Source organism: Amblyomma americanum, chromosome 2 (assembly GCF_052857255.1).
Source record: "Amblyomma americanum isolate KBUSLIRL-KWMA chromosome 2, ASM5285725v1, whole genome shotgun sequence".
Taxonomy (NCBI): Eukaryota; Metazoa; Arthropoda; class Arachnida; order Ixodida; family Ixodidae; genus Amblyomma; species Amblyomma americanum.
The window spans coordinates 83,763,848-83,789,772 of NC_135498.1; the positions used below are offsets into that span (position 1 = coordinate 83,763,848).

Below are 25,925 nucleotides of genomic sequence, written 5' to 3' on the forward strand. Positions count from 1 at the left end.
TATACGCTAAAATGCAACACACTGCAGGTTTTCGAAATATCAGCCTCCTAGCTCACTTGAATGCTGGTCGCCCTACTCAGTGTGGCTGCATGGCAAGGGTCATGCAAGCTCAGTTTTCTGCTTGTCACGATGTTGAGAGCATGCGCTTACGCACTACTCTATGAACTAAAAGTCCCAGGTGATAAGAAACTGGCGATGTACAGGGTGAGTATGAAGATGCAGGAGTTTAAATTCAGCTCTCACAGAGCAAATTGATCGTAAAGATACAAGGACAGCACCGGAAATCACAAAACCGGACTTGAGAGTTGGTTTGTTTTAGTCAGTCTTCTAGACAGAGCGCATAAAATCACTCCTGTTTTGAAAGCATGAGTCTTAAGTCTTTTTTTATATATGTACATGGTCTTTAGGTTGGTGCTGCGTAGCGGCTCCGGCTACACCTCTTCACTAATTTATTCACATTATGTCTTCCACTTTGCAGTGTTTATCGGTGACTGTATTTGAACAAATATTGTTGGTTTCACGAGCAACAGGAAACTGTCATGGTAAAGGGTAAAACGGCATATGTCATCACCGTCAAATAAATTTTATTATTTTAAGAGGGCAATCGAATATTACCAAGACTATTTAAGTCAAAGACATGTCTTTCAAGCCGACATCAAATCCTTCGCACGGCGATTCTTCAAATTCGCACAGCGCAACTCTTAATAGCTGAGTATCGCGACTATGTATTTTTGCCCAGGATGGCATACATTTTATAAGTCTTCTGCAAGTGTCAAGAATGCTAAGTGATTTTGCTTCCACTTCATATTTCACTGAGTGAGCAGTGCCCATGTACCGTCATTCCAGAGAGACTTGCGACGAGCATTGGTCGACAGTGCGGTAACGTCTGAAGAGCCTTCTCCGAATGCTGTTGGTGCTGTTGCTCACGCTGCGCAGGAGTGACGTTCCTTGATCAAAAGGCATGAGTCTCTGCGAAAGGTTTCGCAATGCACTCCGGATTGTTGTCTCGGGTGGATCGTAGAGTACCGCACGCACGTCCGTACTTCTTGGAAGAATGCGGCGCACTCCGGCGTTCCCTTTCTTGTATTCATCCTTTCGTCCGGCGTGGTCTTTTCTCAAGTCCTCAATCTCAACTGGTTCTTCTTTAACCTTAACTGCCACATGAAGAGTTTCTTCGGCGTTGCGCGGCTGTAGACCCTCATTGGCTTCCCCTGTCTGGGTCTGGGCGCTCCTACACATCTTTCCACCATCTCCACTTCTTTCATCGCCAAACTTCCTTTCTGCAGAGCTGCAATGAAACACTTCAATGAATAAGGTAGGATAACGCCGCTAGCTTTCGGCGTGCGATTCGATTTATCCCGCAACATTTAATGTCCTTAAAAAGCAATGGCACTAGCCAGTGGCTGCCACAAAATACACATCTCATACACAATGACTGTTTTCGAGCTTGAAGAACCGGAAATTTGCATCAGATTTGCTGAAACAGATCCTTAAAAAAAGCTGCAAACAGTCTTCAGCTACAATTGCTAGAAATACAACACTGACAGTGAAGCACGTTCAGCTTAGAAATGCTAAAAATTTTGAAAATAATAATCAAGCAGTCTATTGAGCACTTTCTTTCAATCCTTTAAAGTAAATCAGTAATCCGGTAAATCACTCCAGCTGATTTTACGTTCGTGAAAACAGGCAGAGAAAAACTAATTTTGCTCGTCGCCACAAAAAGTATTGATAATTGCTGTAGAAGCCACTTGCAAATCGTGATTGTGATGACTGGCTTCCGCTTTGATGAATTAACGACTAAATTTAGCGGCATTTTTTATGCATAGGGAACGCAGAAAGCTTTCGTGTTCAATGCGAAAGGATCATATGCTTTTGTCGCGTCAGCAAAAAGTGTCCGCTAATTTTGTCCTCACGACTGTTACGTTTTGTTTGGATAAATGTGCAAAACTTTGATAGTGTTACGTAGTGCGTGAGTTGATCTTGAAATGCTAAAAGCTTGGTTCATGAATTGTAATTAGTGAAATAATTACATTAGTGAAATAATTACAATGAAAATACCTGTTATGTTTCAATCAGGTTTTGTGTGACTCACTTGATGAAAAACGATTTAAATGCGTGAGAAGGATTCCTTACTATAAAATAAAATAAAAATAAAACAAGAGAAAAAGCAAAACAAAAATGCATGAAAAAAACAACAAAGACACATAGTAAAAATAAAAAATTGACGCAGGAAGAGAGACGAAAAAGGCTTTCGCATTTCCGGTCTTAAGCAGATATCAGCGCAAACCTGTAGTTTTTCTTCATTAAGGTCCAGCGTGAAACTGCTACTGATATATTTCTGCTAATTCAAACGCAGAGGTGTACTCTGGGGCTTGAGCAGCTTGAGCGTGACTAACGGAGGCAGCCTCGGCGTATAGGAAGAAAGCTCGTCTCTCAAGCTCTGTCATAACTCGTGGCTTCGAAGTGCCGCTCTGGAGCCGCCCAGAACCTACTTCCTGTGGTCGCTACCCGCCGCGGTGGCTCAGTGGTTAGCGTGCTCGGCTACTGATCCGCAGTACCCGGGCTCGAACCCGACCGCGGCCGCCATGCTTTGATGGAGTCGAAACGCAAAACGCGCCCGTGTGCAGTGCGATGTCAGTACACATTAAAGATCTCCGGGTGGTCGAAATTATTCCGGAGCCCTCCACCACGGCACCTCTTCCTTTCCTCTTCAGTCGTCCTTTATCCCCACACCTTACGGTGCGGTTCAGGTGTCCGCCGTGATGCGAGAGAGATACTGTGCCATTTCTTTTCTCCAAAAATCAAGTTCAATTCACGGTGGGTAAGCTTTGTGTTAGGGCATTGCCATCGGCTTGAGAACGTTCATTGCCGGAGAACCCAGCCAGTACCGCCTTACCATGGGCGGTGGAAGCTTGCTTAAGACGGATGGAGGAACAACGTCGTGCAGAACATTAGGTTAACGAGCGGCCAGGGCTAGCAAGCGGAGCAAGAGCTGCCGCATTTGCACCAGCGTTGGCTCCCGGAGGACTGGGCCGACTCTGGCTGAGGCCAAACTTGGTGTGTGCGATCTCAGAGGTGAGGGCGCGTGAGCTCTAAGCCATCCGTGAAAGACGCCAGGACCATCAAGTTAATCTGCCTGTGATAGAGGTGCATTCATTTTAACTGTAACAGACGGACGAGCTAAATCGTAATACCCAAAAGTATAATCAGAAAAAATAATTTTCTTAAACCCCAAAAGCGAAAGCTGCTGGCGTTTATTAGGCTCATTAACACGAATGTGTAATTGGCATATAGTGCTTAGCTATCACAAGCTGAGAATTTGAAACATTTGTGTAAGTTCAGCCTAGCCCTCAGATTTCAAGCTACAAGTTCGCATAACCTGGCTGCCAGAAGAAAAAACTTTTCTAAAATTTCACTGCCAACCTCAGTTTATATTGGCTGGCACTTCGATGTCGCTTCTGCTGCGGCGTGTCCGTGTGGTCCCGTTCGCCAAGCGCGCTCCCATGAGTCGCCCGACAAGCGTACTCAAATAACGAATCGTACGAACATATTCCGTGCTATGCATTTATTAATATTTTAAATGTACCGTTACATATGTTTATGCAGAGTGGTTATATAAATAAACTAGAAAATACGTTGGGCTTCAAATGTCCCACGTAAGTAAGCAATAATCTGACGGCGTCGCTGACGGCATGCCATCAGAGGACACGCCATCAGAATAATCTGACGGCACGCCATCAGTCAACACTGCGTGCATCCATTTGTGTAGCCTACAACTGTCACCTGCCCTAGCAGACAGCCTCCGAATAATAGCAACAAACGGGGAGTTCTCCGTAACACAGCACCAAGCCCCCTTTACGTCGAGCCAAGACGTTCCCAACCGCATAATCAAGTATTCCCGTAGCGATGCTGTGCCGCACAATTCGTCGAATGCGGCAGCGCAGTGATGTTCGGCAGAAGCCGCTGGTCCTCCGTCGAGGCTCATCACGAATCGCGCTGCCTTGGTGAACAGGCCCTACTCGTGCTCCTTCGCATCGTCCATGGATGCACTAGCCTGCACGAGCCCATGAGGCATACAGGGTGCGCAGGATGTGGCCGACAAGCCCCAAATCGCAGAACCCCAGCTCGGCAGCGCATTCGAGGGCCTCGTCTGGAGACACGAATGACGGCTGGTACGCAAACACAGAAAACCGAACGCCTCCATGACACTCCAGCCTGAGCCGCTCAAGGGTGGGATTTTCCTCCTGCATAATAGGCTATGTGCGGCTGACCTCCGGCAGAACGAGGCTTCCCAGGGTCCTTTTGGCAGGAAGACTCGAGCAGAACTTGCTGCCTTCAAGGGAACCGCCGCCATTAACGCTGGTGAGGTCTTGGTTATGCAGGCACCGTGGCGGCTCGAAGGCATCGCGAAATCCGTTCTCAACCTTACGCCTGTAGCAGGGATGCAGCACGACGCATCGCAGGTTAGCCGCCCGTCCAACGATGAAAGACGACACGAAGGAAAGGCGCTCAAAGTGGGTTTGGTCCTAGACTCCGACATCATGGATGCAATGGTACTGGCTGCACAACCAAGCCACGAAAGAAGCGCCTTCTTTTGTACTGCCGCCACGACGGTACCTGGCCGAGTAGTCATATGTGTCGTCATAGTAGTGCAGATGCAGCTTGCCCGGCACAAACTCTTAACACGAGCCTCGTCGCCCACAAAGCCTTGTTACACGAGGCAAGCTTCACGACTGGCCAGCGTTCTGTCAAGGCGTTCACGGAGCGGGAGTGCTCGGTGCTGAGACAACGTAGCGAGCGTTCCAGGCTCCAGCGCCCAGGGCAAGGGTCTGCGTCGCCTGCTGCTATATTTTTCTGCAGCAACCATGACGCACCGTCCATGCTACTATCCAGGATTCAACTCGTCACATAAGTACTTTGCGGTGCTTCAATATAAGAGGAAGCAGGTCTGTTTTTTCCACTGCGATGTGTGCAGCTATCGAACAAGGCGCTGGTACTCACGCTGCGATGCAGACGGCGTTTGTGGTCATTCGGGGAACAGCAACGGTTGCTTGTTGCCACAATTTCCCGATCTTCATGTGCGTCAGCCTGATATCTTGATAACACACCGTCTCATCGCACTCGAAGCTGTGCTACGATATCAGAGATTTTGAAACGGCAGCCAAGCAAACGTTGCCTGAACATTTGGAACACGAGAGCACGAGAGCGTTCGTGCACCGCCAATGGGCTCTGGCTGCGTCTTCGTCTTATCTCCTCACGCAACTCCGTTTTGTTAATGATACGAAAAATGAACATTAAAAATGTTTTTTGGAGAAAGGAAACGGCTCAGTGGTTAGGGCGCTCGACTACTGATCCGGAGTTCCCGGGTTCGAACCCGACCGCGGCGGCTGCGTTTTTATGGAGGAAAAACGCTAAGGCGCCTGTGTGCTGTGCGATGTCAGTGCACGTTAAAGATCCCCAGGTGTTCGAAATTATTCCGGAGCCCTCCACTACGGCACCTATTCTTCCTTTCTTCTTTCACTCCCTCCTTTATCCCTTCCCTTACGGCGCGGTTCAGGTGTCCAAAGATATATGAGACAGATACTGCGCCATTTCCTTTCCCCAAAAACTAATTATTATTATTAATTAAAGGAAACGGCGCAGTATCTGTCACACGTCTTGGCGTACACCTGAAGCGCGCCGGAAGGGAAAAACAAAGGAACGACATAGAGAACAAAGGAAGAAACAGATGCCGTAGTGGAGGGCTCCGCAATAATTTCGACCACCTGTGGTTCTTTAACGTGCACTCACATCGCACAGCACACGGGCGCCGTTTGCGTTTCGCCTCCATTGAAACGCGGCCGCCGCGGCCGGGTTCGACGCAACGGCCAGTTTTGCTTCGTTGCAGTTTAATCCGGCGCGGTGGCTCAGCGGTTACGGCGCTCAGCTACTAACTCGAAAGACGCGGTTTCGATCCCGGCCGCGGGGGTCTAATTTCGATGGAGGCGAAATTGTAGAGGCCCGTATACTGTGCGATGTCAGCGCACGTAGGAACCCCAGGCGGTGGCAATTTCCGGAGCCATTCCTACGGCGTCCCTCATAGCCTGAGTCGCTTTGGGACGTTAAATCGAAATAAACTAAAACAAAGCAGCCGCGGTGGCTCAGTGGTTATGGCGCACCCCTGCTGACCCGAAAGGCGCGGGTTCGATCCTGGCCGTGGTGGTCGAATTTCGAACGAGGAAAAATTCTTGAGTCCCGTGTAGTGAGTGATGTCAGTGCACGTTAGAGAGCCCCAGATAGTCGGTATTTCCGGAGCCTTTCAGTACAGCGTCCCTCACAGCAAAAATTGAAAATTGGTTTTTGGGGAAAGGAAATGGCGCAGTATTTGACGCACACATATCGGTGGCCTGAACCGAACCGTAAGGGAAGGGAGAAAGGAGGGAGTGAAAGAAGAAAGGAAGAAAGAGGTGCCGTAGTGGAGGGCTCCGCAAAAAATTGCTGATGGCCTAGCTCTGTTAGTCCAGGATATACGTAGCGAAAGCGCGGCGACTTCCGCATCGGAAGAGTGCATTCACTAGATGCGCCTTTATCATGGTTAAAGCTTGAGCCGTCGCGGCGCATTTCCAAGGGCGTAGTCATGCTAGGCAAGATGGAGCTTACATTTCCCTTGAGCTAGCGGCGATTTGCGATACCTACATTGTCGAACCGGTTACATTTACCGATCACTGTTGTGTCATATGCACCATGGAAAGAACCTAACGCCTCAAGCGAAATTCAGCTTGGACTTGTGGAAGCTCAATGCAAAATTATTAAAGGACGATATGTTTCTTTTAGAAGCAAAGAACGTGTTAGAAAAAGTTTGGTTCAGTTATGAGAAAAGTTCGGCAGATTAGTGGGAGGAATTTAAAATAGATGTCAAAATGAGGGCTATCGAAAGGTCCGTAGAAATCAAGCATGCCGAAAAAGCTGAGCAAAAGGACCTAAAACAGATGTTGAAACAGTTAATTATAGAGGAATATAGACCTCCGGGACTATACACTGATCTTATCAGCGAAGTTACAGCCAAGCTTGAGGCTATCGATGTGACAAGGTTTCAGGGAGCTGTAATCTGTGCACGAACAGATCGCTTGCTGGCAGATGATATGCCCCGTAGGCGGAATTTGAGGACAGAAACAAGATACGCTGGAAGGAAAGATATCGTAGAAATTGAAAACAAAGGTACTTTGACGGATGATCCGAAGGTGATAAGGGAGGCTTTCAGTCAGAATTACCATGATTTGTCCGCTTCCAAATCGGCGGATGTACAGGCCTTTCAGGCTGAATTTTGAAATCTATTACCCCAACTGACCAGTGAAGACACTGACATCCTGTCTGCCGACTTATCAAAAGCGGAATTTGAGTACGCTATTGATGAGCTGAGCTTGGGGAAATCGCCAGGTCCTGTTGGGATAATAGCAGAATTTCATAAGGTGTTCAAACGCGAAACTGCTCTCATTTTACAACGCGTTTATGAAGAATTTCGAATTGGTATTTAACCACCGTCGTTTTCTCGTGCGCATACAGTACTTATACCGAAAACTGACAATCCTGCTAAGCTTAAGCAAGTTACTGGTTATCGGCTGATGACGCTTACTAATTTCGATTATAAAAGATTTATGAAAATATTAGCCAAACGTTTAAAGTGAGTTATAGACACCTTGTTTGCCCCACACCAGACGTGTGGAATTCAAGGATGGACCACCTTCACGAATGTTCATGTCACTCGGAGTATGCTGGAATGCTGTGACGCTGATTTTAGGCGAGTCGCAATGTTGCAGATTGATTTAGAGAAGGCCGTTTACCGTGTATGTCATGACATTCTTTTTAAAATCCTCGAACATGTCCGTTTTGGGGAAGTTACTTCTAAAAGGGGTTAAAATGGCTTATAGTATCTGTACCACGAATCTGGTTGTCAACCGAGAGCTCACAGACAGAACTGCCGAGAAAGCATTCGTGCGGCAAGGCTGCCCATTGTCACCGCTACTTCTCGCTCTGTACCTGGAGCCACCATGCCGGAATGTAATAAATAACAACTCTGTTCATGGTTTCCAACTAGAAGCATGTGAAATTAAACTCCTGGATTATGCCAATGATGTGGCAATTTTTTGTAGCGACGACAGCACCATAGAACATGCGATGTCGGTTGTTCGCAGGTTTTGTGATATAACCAATCGCGTTGTTAATCTGGACAAATGTGCAGGCCTTTCTCATGGGAACTGGACATCAGCGCCTTTGTTTCATGCAAGTGTAAAACGGGCACATGTCCCTTCCAAATACCGAGGAGTTCCTCTTGAAAAGTATCGAGTTAACGATGACTTTTGGAAGGAGAAAATTCAAGAACTGTCCCCGCGTACACAGAAATGGTCAGGTAAGGAACGGTTCATTTTCGTGCGCGCAAACATATGTAGTGTATACCTGGTTTCAAAAGTGTGATATTTGTTGCAGGTGCTTTCGTGCTCTCGACTTAGCATTTAAATGCCTCATCGTCTCTTTGCAGTTTTTGTTTGGCAGTCCGCATGGGAGACGACTAAACATGATAATTTATTTCTGCGTTTGAGAAAAAGGGGGTCTTTTCTTGCCACACTTGTGCCTGAGGAAGGCGGCGTCAAGATTTATGTTTCTTCTAGATCAACGCGACCCTTTCCTGCGGACTTTTATTCAAGTAGGGCTTTCTTCGGCTTTGCCAAACTATGTTATTTTCACTGTAGACGGGGTGCGATACAGTGTAAGTAGATTTCTGAAAGAAGTGATCTTTGCTTTCCGGTTTCCAAAAGCTCGGTTCGCTTTGGAATACCTGTCAAATGTCACGCGTAAGAAATTGCTAAAAGATTTGCTTGACTGTGCCTTCCGCGAGCCAGTATATCGGTCTCCGTATAGTGGAGGCCAAGGAGGAAATGTTTTAAAACGAGGAACGAAAATGATGGTGCCAGCGGGTGTGAATACGTTTTTCTTCAAGTTGCACACTGGTACGTTGCCGGTTAAAATATGGATGGAGGAGAAGAGATTTTTTTTCCATGGGGTGCTGACTGCTGGTTGTGTCACAAACCAGAGTCAATAGAAGACGTCTTTATTGATGACTGGGATGCGCTACTCTCCTGGGACGTGCTCCAGCGTACAATAAAGACCTACCCTTGGCGCTGTATGGGATACGATTCCTCGACGTTGAACAAGATCTTTATAAATACGATGTAATTTTCCTTCTTGGCCTGCGCAGCATTTGGCGAAGCAAGATGGCTGTATGACAATGCGATGAAGATGCGCGGTCTGTCCGAGATTACTTCAAAGAAAATATATTTAAACTGCCTGAAGTGTACAAGGAACTTTGTTTTGAAGATGAAGTTATCGAGTTGACGGGAGAGTTGTGTTCATTGAGAAGGCTTTGATTTTCTCATCTGAGTGAAACGCATGTCCGCTCTTGATGTTTGAGAATGTAGCGCAGAACATGTTTGTGTTCTGTTGTAAGCTGTCGAAACAGGCAATACAGACAAAAAAGCCGTCGTGGCGGAGTGGTAGCGTCTCCGCCTCAAACGCCAGCCAAAGGACCTAGTTCAATTCCGAGCCTCGGCACAAGTTTTTTTTTATTGAGGGAGTTTGCGGGGGGTTTCAGTGGCTCCCATAGATGCCGCCACCGAATACGTTGGTTAGCGCTTAAGCGCAGGCTCTGTAAGGCGCGTTTATTCTCCGGCGTAAGGCGGGCGCGCTGCACGGCGACGTCACGTCAGCCAAAGCGAGACCCTGTATACTCCAACTGCGCTTGACCGCCGACGCGTTCGGCGGCTTCGGCGCACTCTGACCGCACTGGCGGAGACTTGCAGCATGTTTCTATTTCGCACCGAGTGCGCCAGCCGCCGCCGGCCCGGCCAGACCGGTGCGGCTCTACGGCGAGGCGCGCCTTGTGACGTCATGTGCCTCCTCGGAGCACCGCCACAGTGAAATCGCAAGTTCGCGGCCAGTAAAGCTTTCGCGGTAAGTAAAGCTTTAGCTTTAATAATGCAGACCACCTTGAAATCTTTAACGTGCACTGACATCGCTGAGCACACGGGCGCCTTTCGCGTTTCGCATGCATCTAAACGCTGCCGCCACTGTCGGGTTTGAACTCGGGTACTCTGGGTCAGTAGACGAGTGCCCTAACCACTGAGCCACCATGGCTGGTACGTCCCTCAGAAAATTGGTTTTCAGGAAAGGATATAACCTAGTAGCTTTCTCGCATATATTGGTGGACACCCGAACCGCACCGTAAGAGAAGGAATAAAGTCGCTTTGGGGCGTTAAACCTCCACAACCCAAAGCAAACCAAGAAACTTTCGGATTCGGTATCCGGTTAATCTCTATGCCTTTCCTCTTCCACCTCCTCCTCCAGTTTAGGTGTCCTGCTTTTCTCACATTTTTCTTAAACGACGGTTTTGGCCGATTAGGATCTCAGAATATAAGCTAACAGGTAGCACACATAAGGAATGGTGAATGATCTGCGTGGATATAATAGGGCAAGTGAAAATGACTATTGTTTTAAGCGTTCGGAATGTCAAGCGCATGTATATTGCACTCTTGGGAATTATTAATTGTGCGGGAGGAGCGTTTGGATGGAGGAGAAATGCAAAAAATTGCACGATCGCATTGTCTGCTTGATTAACAGCGGAAATGCACAAGCCTTTCCCTCTCCGGTCTTTGTCCGTCCTTTCTTCATTTGCCAAGGGCTCCACGTGACTCGAACCAACGACCTTCTCGGGAATCGCACTCATGTCCTTCACCGAAATCGATACCATGACCTTTGCGGGACTAGAATCCAAGACCCTTCCAACGAAACCTTTACTAGTAACTTCCGTAGCTTTTTCGGCGTGTTTTTCATATGCCCTTGGAAGCAAGGAGAGGATATGGCGGAAATTTTGAGCAACCGTTTGTCGCACAGCATTCTGGGTGGTGTCATAGTCTTTCTCTTTGAATGTAGCTTACATGTTTTAGTCAAGTTGAAGGCTAGCTTGAGACAGGGGTGCGGTCTAGTGACATATGCACCTTCAATTGCAGGCTTTCTGAGACTTGCGACAGGGGTACGGACCGATGACATGTGCACCTTCAGTCGCATGTTTTGAGGAACCCTTGAGGTGTCCACTAAGATGCCGAAATCTGAGCTCTACTGCATGGTTTCCTTTCCTCAAAACACTTGATTTTGCAGTCGTCCACGTAAGAAGATATAAGTGCCCTTGGAAGTTTTTTGGGAGGGATAGCCAACCCCTGAAATTTCGAGTCTTTTACTATGGTAAGCAAAATAATCAAAAATCGTCTTTAACAAGAAAAATTCATTATTTAGAATAAAGAATAAAGAGTAGGCATTTGAGCCCTAGGCCCTGAAAGTCTTTATACTGGCAAGGCCTCAGTACTCTGGCTCGAGATAGTTAAGTGAGCACGTGCGGCGGGCTAGCGGCACCTCAATATTCCTCCTTCTTCACAGCGACGATTACCATCCTCATCTGTTGACGTAGGCACCTAAAAGACATGGCCGAGCACAGGCCGCCTCCTTTTTCTAGGAAAGAGGGGCGAGTGGTATCAATCCATATATGTTTAATTCAGAAATCCTGTTCCGCAAGTTCACACTATGAGAGCGTTAGACACTGGCCATACGCACCGCAAACTACTTTACGCTAGAACAAAATCACCTTTCATGCTGCCGCTTAACATCACTGCAACAATCATAAAGGCCATCACAACTTCAGCCTGCAATATAATTGTTCGAGCCAGTCTAACAGTTACTGCCGCCACGCACAATGATGCTTCCACAAAAGTAAGGCTGTGTTTGATGAGAAAGTGTACGAAGAGGGCTAAGAAAAATTTATGATCTAAGCTACACAAACTATAGGAATACTCACTTCTTTTTACGTAAATTTCCGTGCATTTTTTCCAGCGTGTAGGTGGGGGGCGTATTTCCAAAAATGCAACTGAAACAAAAATAATCATTAAGAAAGCAGAGTAAATCCACGTAACGCAGAGAAAAACACACCAAATATGGGCGAGCAGTGAATAAAACTTTAAAAGCAGCTACAGTAGCAAACCGAGAGATTTTTAATCAAAATCTGTGAAAACGATACATTCTCTAAAGAACAAAATCAACAATCATAAAAACTCACACTCCATCCCGCCGTCATGAGCAGATGTAAGCATCAATTGCATGGCGGAAGAGGCCTCACGAATAAAAGGATGGCTCATAGACGGCGGTAGCCGCACTCCAGACGTAGAGCCTTCTTTATCAGTCGCTGGTTCTATTATACCATAGTGCTTTTCCACGACACAAATTTTCCTTTCAGTTATCTTGTAAACGTACAATACATAGCAGGGATAAGAATGACCGATGAGGGGGGGAGGCTAAAAGTACAGATATTCCATTATGAAAGAGAAGAGTCAGTTCGCACGTAATCTTTTGTTCCTTCAACACTGAAGATGAAATGTCTCATTGACATTATACGTCCAGAACAAAACGATTTAGGCCAAAGTAAAAAAGTGTGTTTTTCACTCCTACTTGTGAAGCAATCATTGATAACATGCAGATTGTGTGTACCCGCTTATATTCGACGTACGTAGCTGACATTAGTGTTTGTACTACACAGATTGTGTCTTTCCGTTGGAATCGTTCATATTATAATTAGGCACTGATTGCACAAGTTCGACAAGTCTTCAGCTTAGGCATTCTTTGCGGCATTCTATTCAGAGTAAGAAAATGATAACCCGCCCTGTGGTTTAAAAACTCTCCTAGAGGGCCCTGTTCATGCCCATAATTCATCGTGTTTTTAAAGAGCAGGTTTACTCTATGAAGAACCTTTCTCAATGCCTTTGTGAAGCCTTAATGCTTTAAGGTGCATGACAAAGTCCGTCGGCGTGAAAGACTTAAAGGATGCATTCAATATTTCGCAGCAATTGTTCACGTAGGAAGATATGTACCTCTATAAATAAAGGTACTTGCAGTCCATGCAGTCGCCTATGTATGCCGTTTGTGTATCAGAAATGGAAAAATGAGGAAATTGTATGCGATGACCCTTCAATAGCCAGAAAATCTAAAGGTGGCTATTCTTAACAAGGTACTCAGGCTCAAGGAAATCGATGTTGGCGTCGATTTATACGGGAAACGTTGATTTCTTGAGCTAACACTTACCTCGAATACCTGCTTGTTGAAATTTGTCGACTCTGCAGCTGCCACTGTTTATTTCTCGGCATAGCAACACGCGGCCTTGTGGCGTTTCAGGCCGCGTGCTACTGTCTTAGAGCTGGACGAGTAGGCTGCCAGTAGGTTATTCCGCACGGCGGTGCATCCTTTTTGTTTTTGTAACATTTTATAGGAGGTCGCGCCATGAAAATTGAGTTCCCATAAAAGCCTATGGACTGAAGCACTTACATGCGCTTTTTGAGTGCCTTGGTTTCTGGAGATGCAACACATACTGAGATAAGCCGCTGATAGCTTTCTCCGGTAGAAAGTGCAAACAAGAAAATTAACTGCAGTGGTCACAGCTAATTCTTCACATATATCTGTTTAACTTGAAAGCCATTCGGTGAGGTAGGTTTTTGTTTGGAACATACCAGAACACTCTTTTCAGGCAGTTCCTTTAGTGTAACGTCTCTTGTTCGCGTTTATTACCAGTCATTATGAAAGGAGAGCGTGGAAGTGCCCATCATTGTGCACGGTAGCCAGAAATGCGCGGGTGATGGTTGCCTGACGGATTATTAAATTGCTCCTGCTCTAGTTTAAAAAGACTGTACTGCGCTACGCACTGTTGCATAAAGCAAAGTGTATGCGCTCGGAATGGCTGCTAAAACAGGAAACTCACCTGCAGCTATACGCAGAAGAATCATTGCGACCTTGCTTAATGACCTTGCTCTCCATGATGCAACTTTCCCTTTGCCCCGTGACTAGGCGCCGAAGTCGAAGGCCGGTCGGCTCCGGTGGGTACTGTGCATATTCTGGAGGTGGGGACCGTCTATCTAACCTGTTGCACGAGAAGACAGTCGTTTATGACTAAGTCACTATTTTGTCACAGCTTGAAAGAAAACATTTCAAAACACATCCACTAGCTACGCTGCCCTCCTCAGACAATGTTATATTACCGAGAAGGTATTGAATCTTTGTCTTGATAGGCGTTTCTTCTACTGCCAATTTCAACGTGTGTAACATTTCCATCTTTGAAAGAGAAATCAAAAAGTAGCTTAGGATCTCAGCCTCTCACTGTTGTGCAGCAACTGAGAGAGCAGGCAGTCACACCAGCAACGCTACACAGGTTCATAAGAAGAGCGTTATATGGAAAGACTGCTGTTGGCAATAAAACTTGGTAGCGCTCAAAGCAAGAACTACATGAAGTGAGGCTCGCCATGATGCGCTGTTTGTGGAGCCATGTTCTTCAGTTCCGATGCTGTAGGGCACAGTGAAGTTTGGAGAAATAACGATGTGTACGCAGTGTTGAGCGCAAACCATATATTCTGCTAGGTGCGCTAACTGGACAGGAGTTAGTGTGACTCACTTCTCTGTTCGGAGCATTTTTAACGAATTTTTCCTTTTCAGTGCTTTCCTCCTTAAACATTACCCTTTGCTGTATGTCATGGCGGATCTAATAGCTCCAAAGAAACGTGTGGTGCCCATACTAGTATCAGCGGCAACCCATGGAATCAGCAGAAGTAAAGCAATATGTCAACAAAATAAATGTCGCAATATACCCTACAAGCTGTCTTTTCAGACCTATTCAGTATCATCATGACCTTCACCCACAAACACCTGCTGAAGGTTCCAAAGCTACGCAAATGATCGTGCCATTAGAATTGATATGCTCGCTCGAATTACATCCAACGCATGCTACCTCAATCGTCTTGTTGCGCTCCATTGCTGTTAGATTCCTGCCCTCAGTCCGAAATTTTATGACAAGACATCATGGCATGTTGTCATCCTTTAGGTGCTTTGTCTGGTAAGAACTAGGGCCGTACTCACAGCGGCTGATCCAGGACCTCAAAGTATGGCTCGGACTTCGGCGCTGGTGGCGGCAGCGGTGGCCTTGGCTTTCTCGAGTACAACGTGGACATGCACAGGGCCATGAACATCGCCACAGTTCCGACGGCTAGGCACGAGGCAACGCTGAACCAGAAGCCGCCCTGTGCCAATTATGCACTGTGAAATAGGTTCAGCCTGGTCGCGAGAACCGACAGAAGTCTTATGCACTGCATTTACTGCGACGTTCTCAGTAGCTAAAAAGAAGTCAGCTGTGTTGAACACAAAAACTATTGATTTACGAACTTTCCTCTCAATATTAAGTCAGCAGGCGCAGATGTGAGCATAATTCCAAAGCCGCTTGAGGTAGTTTTAAGACGGCTGTCACAATCTGGGATCGTGGTATTATGTGTCAGTGATGCAGTAGCGATGTGAATGTCTTTAACTGAGAGCTAGAACCAATATAATGTAGAGACGTCTGCGTTAACGCGGAAATTTCGAACACTTGAGGACATTATGAAGTAGCGCAGAAAAACTGTACTGCAGATTCCACAGAAAAAGTGTTACAACAAGCAGCGTAATCCTTCTACCAGTTTTTTCCACACTGTAAACATAAACGAAAAGAGTTCTTTTACTCACAAAGGGCTTTACGATGCCGTCGCAGACAACGTTGACGGTAGACTCGTACATCGCATAGGCAGGGGCACAGTTCCCGACAGTATCCTTGATCTTGCACATTTCGTAAAGCAGTGACAAGGAATGCCGCAATGTAGTTAAACGCAGTTGATAAAAATTGTGTGCACATTTTCTGTTCAAGATGCTCAAGAGTGGTTTAGTACTCATAGACATGAACTTTCTCAAAAATAATAAATTCATTTTTCACAAATGTTTCGGGCAATGGTTCTTGAGAACAATTTTAATGAACAATAAAAGCCTGCTCTGAGACCTGATGCCGGTAGGATAGAGCTGACTTCAATACGTTCCCCGTTGTTTCATCCAGTATGTCTTTGGTAGCTGGGCTGCCTCGTAAAGGCTCACAGGGGCGCATGTGAGTTAGGGACCGCATTCTGTTACGTCTCATTTCATTTTAGTTTCATTTGTCCGTTTCAATTGATTAATTTGCGACAATCTGCCCTACTTCAGCCGCATCCAATCCTGGTGTGCCACGGAGACTAAGTTAAGGCATCATCATGACGGAGGATTTCCTCCGACGGAAGTGGGTATAAAAAAGGTTGTCACTCTTCTGAAACTCATCCCATAGTGTATCCTTATTCTTCCTCACCAGTTCGCCAGTGTGGCATGGACGTAAGGCTCTTTTAAATTGTGGGTGTGTAACAAGGGGGCTAATACATTCTCAATACTATAACCGCGGCTGACCTTATACACACCACTGGACCCCACCCCTTGTTCGCTCACGCTACCGGACGCACACCGACAACGGCCGGCCTTGCTCTGAGGGAAGCAAAGGGACAACACACAAAATGACATTTATTGTTGCAACAATAATAACGGCAGCTAGCAACAAAATACGCTAACGAATCCGCTACCGACCGCGCTTTCCGCGGCCTGCCACCATGCAAGCGCGGATTGGTCGCGACACACAAGGCGTGCGCGCTGGTCACGGGAACGTGGCGTTATCTCGAGTCCGCAGGCTAATCTGCGCATGCGCATTTGGGGATGGCGGTAGCGGGTCTAGATGTAAGGGTCATGCTAAAGTATAATGCTTGCGACTGCCGCGCTACGGCGCCAGCGTCTGCAGAAGTGAATCGTCAGAGGTATTCGGCACTGTCGCGATTTTGAAGGAAGCCCCGTCCGCTGTTAGCTTGATGGTAATATTCGACGTTCACTAAGCTTTGGTGGGTTTAGGTAGTGCAACGTACGTGCGTGGGACAATGTCGAGCACTTTTTATGCATCTCTATATTTACCGTTCCGTTTACAGAGGCCGTACTGAGAAAGCCTAGCTCGTTGGTTTCGCACCTCGGTGATACAGAGCTGCCGGAAAAAACAAAGCGAGCAGTAATACGGCAAGAAACAGGTTTTTGTCACACCTGTCTCGAAATATGTGTATTTTTATGAAAAACATTTCATATTCTAAAACTTTAGGGTAGCCTACACCATTACAGCCGCCGCGGTGGCCGAGTGGTTACGGCGCTCGGCTGCTGGCCCGAAAGACGCGGGTTCGATCCCGGCCGCGGCGGTCGAATTTCGATGGAGGCGAAATTATAGAGGCCCGTTTACTGTGCGCTATCAGAGCACGTTAAAGAACCCCAGGTGGTCGAAATTTCCGAAGCCCTTCACTACGGTGTCCCTCATAAGCTGAGTCGCTTTCGGACGATAAACCCCCATAAAACCAAACCAAACCAGTCTACACCGGCCTCCTTCTGCGACAAGTAGACATAGCGAATACACAGCGATCAAGAAGAGCGAATTCGCATGTTTTAGCGAATGAAATCGCGATCCAGTGCAGTTCCGGCAACGGTGACTTGAATTCGACGATCGCTTACATTTCGGTACGAGCGTACAATTAGCGGGAAGGGCCGATGTTACCCAATCTGCGGAGCAATGTTCAAAGGGTTCGGGAGCTGTCATCGGCGTCACTTGTGGTAAAAAAATTGACTCCTAATCAATGAACGGTGTCGATGAATGCACATCTGGTTAAGGCAATTTGAAATCAGTTATTGGTCACATTGGAAAAGGCAGATGAGATTAGGGGAAGTACCGGTCATACGCGGCGTCAGCAACCCGGCATTCAAACGCTTCCAAGACGTGCGTTTGCATTCATTGGTTCTGCTTCCAGATTCATCCAACTGTGAAAAACAGGCAAAGCGACAAACGGAACAGAAAAATGAATATTTAATGTAAGGAGAGCTTAGTTTACAACTTACGCTGTGTAAACAATCAGTATCTGTTTCGAACACAAAGTTATGTAAACAATAGCCGTGTGCTGCGGTTGCCGACATCGGCGCGTTCCTGGGGGAACATTGCGCACACTAGGTAAGAGCTGAATGTACTATTTTCTTGAAGCAGTTGCTTAGAGAATACATTAGATATTTACTAAGCAAGGAGTAGAAAAATGCAGGAAGCCGATATCGAAATCAACGCCACGGCAACGTGAGCAGTCGCGCGGTGCAGCAGTGGGCGGTGCGAAGTGAAAACGGCGCGGAGAGCAAGAAATCGGGCTGGCCGACTGCCACCCGATTCCTCCGATCTCGACGATCGCCACCGACAACGTCGAGGCCCGACTATCGGCGCGCCACCAGCGTCAGCGTAGCATGAAAAGGGCAATTACAAGGCAGAAAATGCACTTCTCGAAGTTGTGCCCACCAAGATCGGTCTAGTGTGATCGCGCCTTTAGCGTAGCGATAATGCGTCGCTTGCTGTCAAATCAAGTGTTGAGCATGGTGTACGGTGATGTTTTCGCCTGCATGCTGCAAGTTTTACGGTCGGAGAGAACTGATTTAAGGCATACGACCAGCAAACAGCCTTGTGTCTTGTCTAATGGGGGTTTAATGTGCTCTGTCACCTTATAAATTTCATCCTCTCCAATTCTGGGCTATTATGACGCTGCGCATTTGCCTTTAAGACAAACGTTGGCTCCAGTGAGCCATTCTGCTTTACTGGCGATTTTCTCGCCACATCAAAAATTGTATTTGAGAGCTGAATGCCCGAGAACATTCCAACGTAAGCTAATAAGACACTCGCGGAAATTGTGAACGTTGAAATGTGCAACTTTTCTAGAAATTTGTACTTGTAAAAAGTCCTACGAGAATAACCTCCACTGGCGCAACTCTGTTAGATTTATTGTTTTGCTCCGATCACACGCTCATTTCTTCTGTCAATCTAATACGCGCAATAAGTGACCATGAAGTTGTTGTGGCAAGCCTTCCTTGCATTGAAAGCCATCGCCGCAGTCCGCCACCGCGACTGGTATTCGACTGTGATCGAGCAGATTACGCTTCACTAAATAGAAAATTAGACGCATTCCTGCCCGATTTTAGACAACGCATGTCTTTTCTTGATGTACACTGTGCATGGCTTCTGCTGAAAACCATACTTTTATCGCTAACAAAGTCATTCGTTACGTCCCGTGTTATCTCTTCCAAACGCCGTACAGATAAGCCTTGGATGAACAGGAATGCTCGGGCATTGATAAACAGGAGACACCGCTTATACCGCCTGTTCTGCAAATTGCCGAAACCTGAGCGGCGTGGCAAGATGGAAGAACTCAATAAAGAGTAGCAGAAGAAATGCGCAGGGCAGAAAGTACGTATCTGGCCGTTCTGCGCGAAAAATAAAAGACCAATCCGAAAGAAGTCTGGAAGTACGTCAGAAGCAAGCAAGGAGCAAAGGATGCTATTCCGGATATTGTAGCATGACGTCATCTCCATGCAAAAATGCAAGCGCAGTGGAGCACGCAACTAATAATAATAATAATGATAATAATTGGATTTTTGGGAAAGGAAATGGCGCAGCATCTGTCTCATATCGTTAGACACCTCAACCGCGCCGTAAGAGAAGGGATAAAGGAGGGAGTGAAAGAAGAAAGGAAGAAAGAGGTGCCGTAGTGAAGGGCTCCGGAATAATTTCCACCACCTGGGGATCTTTAAAGTGCACTGACATCACACACGCAACTAACGCAGTAGCATCTTCACGGTTAGAAAAAAAGGCGGCTTCAGTAGAAACAGGACACGCAGGCGATTTAAGAGTGTTAAGCGCGTGGACCGTCAACTGGGATATTAACGAATGTAATGCTGAACACACCGTGCTCAGCGCGGCAGCTATTTGACATCGGCAACAGGGAGACGACGGGAGATACTTCAGCGACAGCTGCTTGTGGTGATGAATAAAATATTGATTACTGATTAACATTTATGTTTCTTTGTTGAGTACTCGTGACATGACTGTGTTGGGACAACTCAGTGTCTAAGTGCTCGCTGTAGTGACGTTAAGGGTAATGTCCCTATATGGCGGCTAATCACGTAGACGTGGCTTCACGCGCACGGTGACAGCACAGAACACGAAAATGAGCACTTGATAGGTCTTGCAGCAGAACCGAACTAAACGCTTTCACTTGATGTCATGTCAATGCCTTTGGTTCATCAGTTGAAATTTTAACACGAGTAGTAAGCTACACATGTACTTCTCACAATATGAAATCAAAGTCTTTTCTTCTCTACAGTGTGCTTTTATATTTAATGGTGCGCTTCCGGTTAAAAACACCCTAAACTAACCTCACGGCACTCCTGAACTCCAGCGTTCATTAAGTTTCGCGGTATTGTTTTAATCCCGCAGATTCCTTGCTAAGCTTCTCGTTTCTGTTTCAGTTTCTTGCTCAGCATTTGCGCCCCCGGTTAAGAGAAACTCATCCGAGGGAGTGCAACTTTTGTCTTCTTAAGCAAATATTACATTATATCTTCTATTGTGTTCTTACCAATGGGAAAGTGTGCAATTTATTGGATGTGAGCCTTACGACATACGTCACATCAGCAAAGTGTAGCCTTTTTTTTCTGTCCAAGCGAATGTAGGGTTTCTTCTCAAGGCGCTTTCTTTTATCTCAGTTCGGCTTGCAGCTGATATACGACTCAACTTTCACCTCATTCGCAACAAAACAGAGCTACGCCGCAATATGCTGTTCGCCAGGAATTGTAGAAACCTCACCTGGGACACCACGTAATCTCCGTAGCCTTTTACGACATCGGCCAGATTTTTCTTGTAGGGCTCTATCATTGCTGCCACTTTGTCTATCTGGTCCTGTAGCGCCTTGGTATCCTTGAGGGCTTTGATTGTCTCGGCTTTGAAAACCTGTTTTAAAGTACACAATGAAGGATCTCTTTCGTACTCTGTGGCTTCTAGTTTTCACTTGATGATGAAACAGTATATTCACAATGTGTAAGAGCCCTAAGAATAGCATGCGAATCTAAGAAATTTTTCACTATTCAACTATTCAATGGGCTCAAATATTCCATGCCGCAAGTATCTCACAGTCTTCTCCAAGATCCGGCTAACGGTCGCCCATCAGCCCGTAGAGTACGCTGCGACATGAAAAAAAAGAACTAAGCCTCCGAACCGGCCAAAATGCGGGGTCAGGATGGGACACGATTGCCAACAATGCTGTCGCTAAAGTTCATTGCTATGAAAACAATCTTTAGTAGGTAATCAGAACATTATTCTTTGCTAGCATTATCATTCCTACAAACCCGAACACATAATGAAAAAAGCCGCTGAAAGATTTGATATCTTACAGAGCCGTTTGTGACAATGAGCGCTGATATTACAAAGTTATTATTTCCGCAAAAATTAGTATTAATCATGCTGAATTAGGAACATGGCTACAAAAGTACTTATTTATTCTTATTTTAAGAAAACATGTTTGTCGAGAACCTTTAATCGAGAACGAAACCTGTGAATCCTTGCTTGAACACACCGCAGAAGTGAACAATCAGCGTCCTGGAAACGATCAGTACGGATATATCTCATATTTGTATTTTATGCGAGAACTCATTGCCTCCTAAAATGAAACTGCCTCAACTAGGCGATGGATTAAATAAAAAAAAATCCGCGAGAGCCGTCGTGTGAACTTCTCTCAACACAAAAACGGCGCCCCTTGATTTCCTACCCCTCTTTCTTCTCTTTCTTATCTTCCTTTGTTCGTATTTTTCTTGCTATTTCTCTTCAGCCGCTCCTCTCCTCTTTGCTTGCTTGGCTCTTGGTTTGGCCTGCGCTTACTTGGCGCTTACGCAGCAAGCGAAAGAGAGCCAAGGCAAGGAAAGGACTTAGGCTGTATTAGAGTTGAAATCTGGGTCAGTTGCTGCATGCTCAGAAAAAAAAAGTCAAAAGAAGGAACACAGCGACGAGACGAGGGTCACACACGACGACTGGACTAACAACTGGACTTAGGGTGTACTTCCATTAATGGCTTTCGCCACAAAAAGCTATAAAGACAAGTAATATTTTACTTTCGCCAACCCTGGGACTGCCACCGAATGGACACAGAAGGTGCATTTCTCTACACCTTAGCTCAACCTCGTCAGTCGCAGCGCCTTCCCTGAAGTTACACATAAACGCGAAATCCATTTGGGGATAAATTTTAACCTGTTCCGCATTGGCTGCAGAAATGCATTATTAATGATTGGCATAACTCTCTACCTCGGACAAAATGGGAAATTTTGGTAATAATGCGTGAATAACTTTTAAACATGAGAACAAAGTAACTGGATAATTATTTGGCATAAAACGACACGTTGGCTCTTCAATATAGGGCTGCAATAGCAAGACTGGTGTCTTCCAAGCAGAGAAAAAATGGCAAACGTATGTTAGGAAAACGTGAAACGTGTTAAAACAACGTGAAGGTTTTCTAGACACTTTTGTACCGTTCGTTGTCTACGAGGTATTTACTAAGGCAATTACAAATAGACCCTCGACAACCTTACAACATTGAACGAAATCATCAGGCAGTGTTTCGTAAAAGATACTCGACAATGCATTATATTCACACTATCGATCAGGTGATAAATAAATGCGCAGAATATAACCAAACCTTCTATATGGCGTTCATTGATTACGAGAAAACATTCGACTCAGTGTAAGCGTCAGCAGTCATGGAAGCATTGTGGAATCTGCGTGTAGAAGAGCCTTATGAGAAAACATTGGAAAACATCTATAAGCACTGCACAGCTACCATAGTCCTTCATAAAGTCAGCAATGAAATTTCAGTAAAGAGGGTGCCAGGCAGAGAGACGCGATATCGCCAATGATATCCACCGCCTGCTTACAGGAGCTGTTCCGTGGCCTGGATTCGGAGCAGTTGTAGATGAGAGTTGATGAAGAATGCCTAAATAAATTGCGTTCCACTGATGACAGTGTCTTGCAAAGTCACGATGCATGTGAGCTGCAAAGCATGATAAATAAGCTAGGCAAAGTAGAACAGTAGGTCCTTAAGTTAACATCCAGACACCCAAAGTAATGTTCAACTGTTTAGCGAGGGAAAAGCAGCTCGCAATTGATGGCGAATTGCTAGAAGTGGTTGGGGTATACGTCTACTAAGGGCAAGTAGTGGCCGCTGATCCGGATCATGAGCGGGAAATAACCAAAATAAAAATAATAGGGTGCAGCGCATTTCGCAAGTTTTCTTAGATCATGAATGGCAGGTTACCAATATGCTTCAAGAGAAAAGTATACAACAGCTATATCTTACCGGTACTCCCCTACGAGGCAGAAACGTGGAGGCTAAGGAAAAGGGTTTAGCTTAAGGACAACGCTGAAAAATATGGAAAGAAAAATGATAGGTGTTTCCTCAACCACTTCAAAGGCAGTGGGTGAGGGAACAACCGTGTGGTAATGACACTCCAGTCAAAATGAAGAACAAACTGGTTTGGGAAGGGCATGTAAAGCAAAGGCAGGACTACCGCTGATCATTAAAGGGGCACTAAACAGGAATCTGAACTCGTCTTTTTACCACGTGCATTCCAAGAAAAGGCAAGTGTAGCAGGGGCGGCAGGGATACGCCTGGCCGCAGCAGGCAAAGGACCGGGTTAATGGGTGAGACATATCAGAGGCCTCTGCCCTGCAGTGGGCGCAGTCAGGATGAGGATAATGATAACGACAATAGCAATTTGCGTTTCACTGATGACATTTTCTTGTTAAGTACCGCCCGGGACGAGACGACTGCTAAGCATGGTGAATGACCTAGAGATGAAAACGGAACATCGGGTCTGAAAATTAGTATGCAGAAAACTTCAGTAGTCTTCAAAATCCTTGGACAGAAAAACCGGTTTACGATAGGCTGCGAAGCTTTCTAAGTGCTAAATGACTACATATTTTCGGAACATGTAGTGACTCCAGATCGCGATCACGCGAGTGAATAACTAGAAGAATACGAATATAGCTGGGCGCAATTTACAGACACTCACCTATGGGGAAAAATTTGGAGGCTATAAAACACAAATTGGCGAGAACGCGGCGAACTATGAAACGGAAAACGATAGGTGTAAGAAACAAGAGGCATGAAGAAAGCTGAGTAGGCAAGGAACTTAATCGAATTAAGGACACCCTTGTCTAAATGAAGACGAAATTGGGAAGGGAAGTAATGCGAAAACAAGGCAGCCGTTGGTTCTAATCGGCAACAGAATGGATTCCAAGAGAGCGCAAGTGTAGCAGGGGGCAAAAAGCAAGACAGGCGAGTGGATGAGGTTTGAAGTTTGCTGACTCAAGCTGACCGGAGTTGGCACAGACCAGAGTAAATTGGAGAGATTTGAGAGAGTGTTTATCCTGCAATGGGCTGAGATAGAATGAGGAGTATGATGACGATTTTGACAAATACTCATGAGAGACTGCAGTTTTGATGCCTATATTTCCCGCACACTGCAAGAACGCATGGAGTTAGGCATCGCTCCTTTGGGTGTCGTAATAAATTGTTACTAGAGAAGGGTTACAGCCAAGAGGTTTAGACCTGTTTTCAATAAGCAACGAACAAAATCGCATGTTGCGGATGTTGTGCTTAGACGTGCCTAGCTCGAAATTTCACGCCATCAAATTTGTTTCTTCGGCGAATGCGAATGCACGAGGATTGCGCAGCCTTGAAAATAATAACAAAAAAGGCTGAAGGGCATATGATTTCGAGAAATTTATTTACGCACTCCGGGTCTTTGTAGCATCGTGCACACACACACTGTCGTGTGTGTGTGTGTGTGTGTGTGTGTGTGTGTGTGTGTGTGTGTGTGTGTGTGTGTGTGTGTGTGTGTGTGTGTGTGTGTGTGTGTGTGTGTGTGTGTGTGTGTGTGTGTGTGTGTGTGTGTGTGTGTGTGTGTGTGTGTGTGTGTGTGTGTGTGTGTGTGTGCGCGCGTGTGTGTGTGTGTGTGTGTGTAATATGTAAAATAAAATCACCAAAAATTGAAGAAACGTAACAGGAATTAATTCACGACGTTTCGGCTGGAGGACTTCGAGTGTAGTACAGCGCTTGAAACACGCAGTTTTTATAGAGAATGTGCGAGGTACAAAGTTTACAAGTTTACAGCAAAGCACGAGTTCAGAACACTAGGGGGGGGAGGGAAGAGACCAGGAAGAACATTTTTTTTAACAAAGGAAGAGAGGGAACCGGTGCAGGTGTTCCGGAGAGGCCGATTTTTTTTTAAATAACAAAAGAACAATAAGATTAAGATAATAAAAATATAAAAAAGGGGGGAGATTCTTTCCCACCACTTCAGGGCTGCCTTCGAAAGGCCCTCGAGGTGTCGCTCCTCTCAGCATTTTTGTGCCCCACTAGCGGTATAATTAATGTACTTCAACTTTACAAAGATGTGGATAATTTCTCCGTAAACCTTAGCCTGAGAAAATACTACCACGGTCGCCTCCAAACATTAGATCGTGGTCCAAAACTTCGATCTATTACTCATTGGACACCACCTCCGCAGCGCGATAATTGTCTAGATTTATACATAAAGGCAGTGCAAAAAGATATCCATTCCGAATTTCAAAAACGACGCTCTTATCGCCCTAATCTCACAATGCTTGAACGCAATGCGTTGCAGGCTCTAAGCAGCCGATCTGACATCGTAATAAAACAAGCGGATAAAGGTGGCGCCATCGTAGTTATGAATGAAAAGGATTACCTTGAGGAGGCCCAAAGGCAGTTAAGTGATTCCTCATTTTACAAGGCTCTCCCTACTGATCCTACGCCAGAGTATAATAAGAAAGTTTCAGAATCTATTTTAGGTTTGGCGAAAAAGAAGAAAATTGAGGAGAAGATCGCAAAAGCTCTAATTCCGTTACATTCAAGTCCAGGACGTTTTTATCTTCTTCCAAAGATTCATGAAGAAAATAATCCGGGAAGACCAATTGTCTCTGGAATTGGAACCGTTACTGAAAACATCTCGAGTTATGTCGAGAGCCTCATCAGGGATATCCCTTCCTTATATCCTTCCTATGTTAAAGACACCACCCATTTTTTGAGTGAAAT

At 45.8% G+C, this 25,925-nt stretch overlaps 2 protein-coding genes across 2 annotated transcripts in view; both read right to left on the minus strand.

Annotated features, from left to right (window-relative positions):
- Positions 1-673: 673 nt before the first annotated feature.
- LOC144118744 (uncharacterized) lies at positions 674-15,667 on the minus strand. Its single transcript, XM_077651587.1, has 5 exons — positions 15,610-15,667; positions 14,974-15,134; positions 13,826-13,984; positions 11,879-11,947; positions 674-1,288 (listed from the first exon to the last, which is right to left on the minus strand). Exons 1-5 carry the CDS (start codon positions 15,658-15,660, stop codon positions 838-840), a joined length of 891 nt encoding a protein of 296 aa, XP_077507713.1. The 5' UTR covers positions 15,661-15,667; the 3' UTR covers positions 674-837.
- Positions 15,668-16,104: 437 nt separating this feature from the next.
- LOC144119842 (uncharacterized) overlaps positions 16,105-25,925 on the minus strand; it is a 65,648-nt gene continuing 55,827 nt past the window's right edge. Inside the window, exons 17-19 of the mRNA XM_077652368.1 lie at positions 20,630-20,773; positions 16,348-16,422; positions 16,105-16,125 (exon numbers count right to left, since the gene is read on the minus strand). Coding sequence (XP_077508494.1) covers positions 16,105-16,125; positions 16,348-16,422; positions 20,630-20,773 — 240 coding nt within the window. The remainder of the gene's footprint in view (positions 16,126-16,347; positions 16,423-20,629; positions 20,774-25,925) is intronic.

Coding starts and splice junctions, on each gene's coding strand:
- LOC144118744 (XM_077651587.1), bottom strand. CDS start 15,660: ATGTACGAGTCTACCGTCAACGTTGTCTGCGACGGCATCGTAAAGCCC. Junction 13,985..14,973: donor GAGGTCCTGGATCAGCCGCT/GTGAGTACGGCC, acceptor CTCGTGCAACAG/GTTAGATAGACGGTCCCCAC. Junction 11,948..13,825: donor TCTTCTGCGTATAGCTGCAG/GTGAGTTTCCTG, acceptor TTTTTGTTTCAG/TTGCATTTTTGGAAATACGC.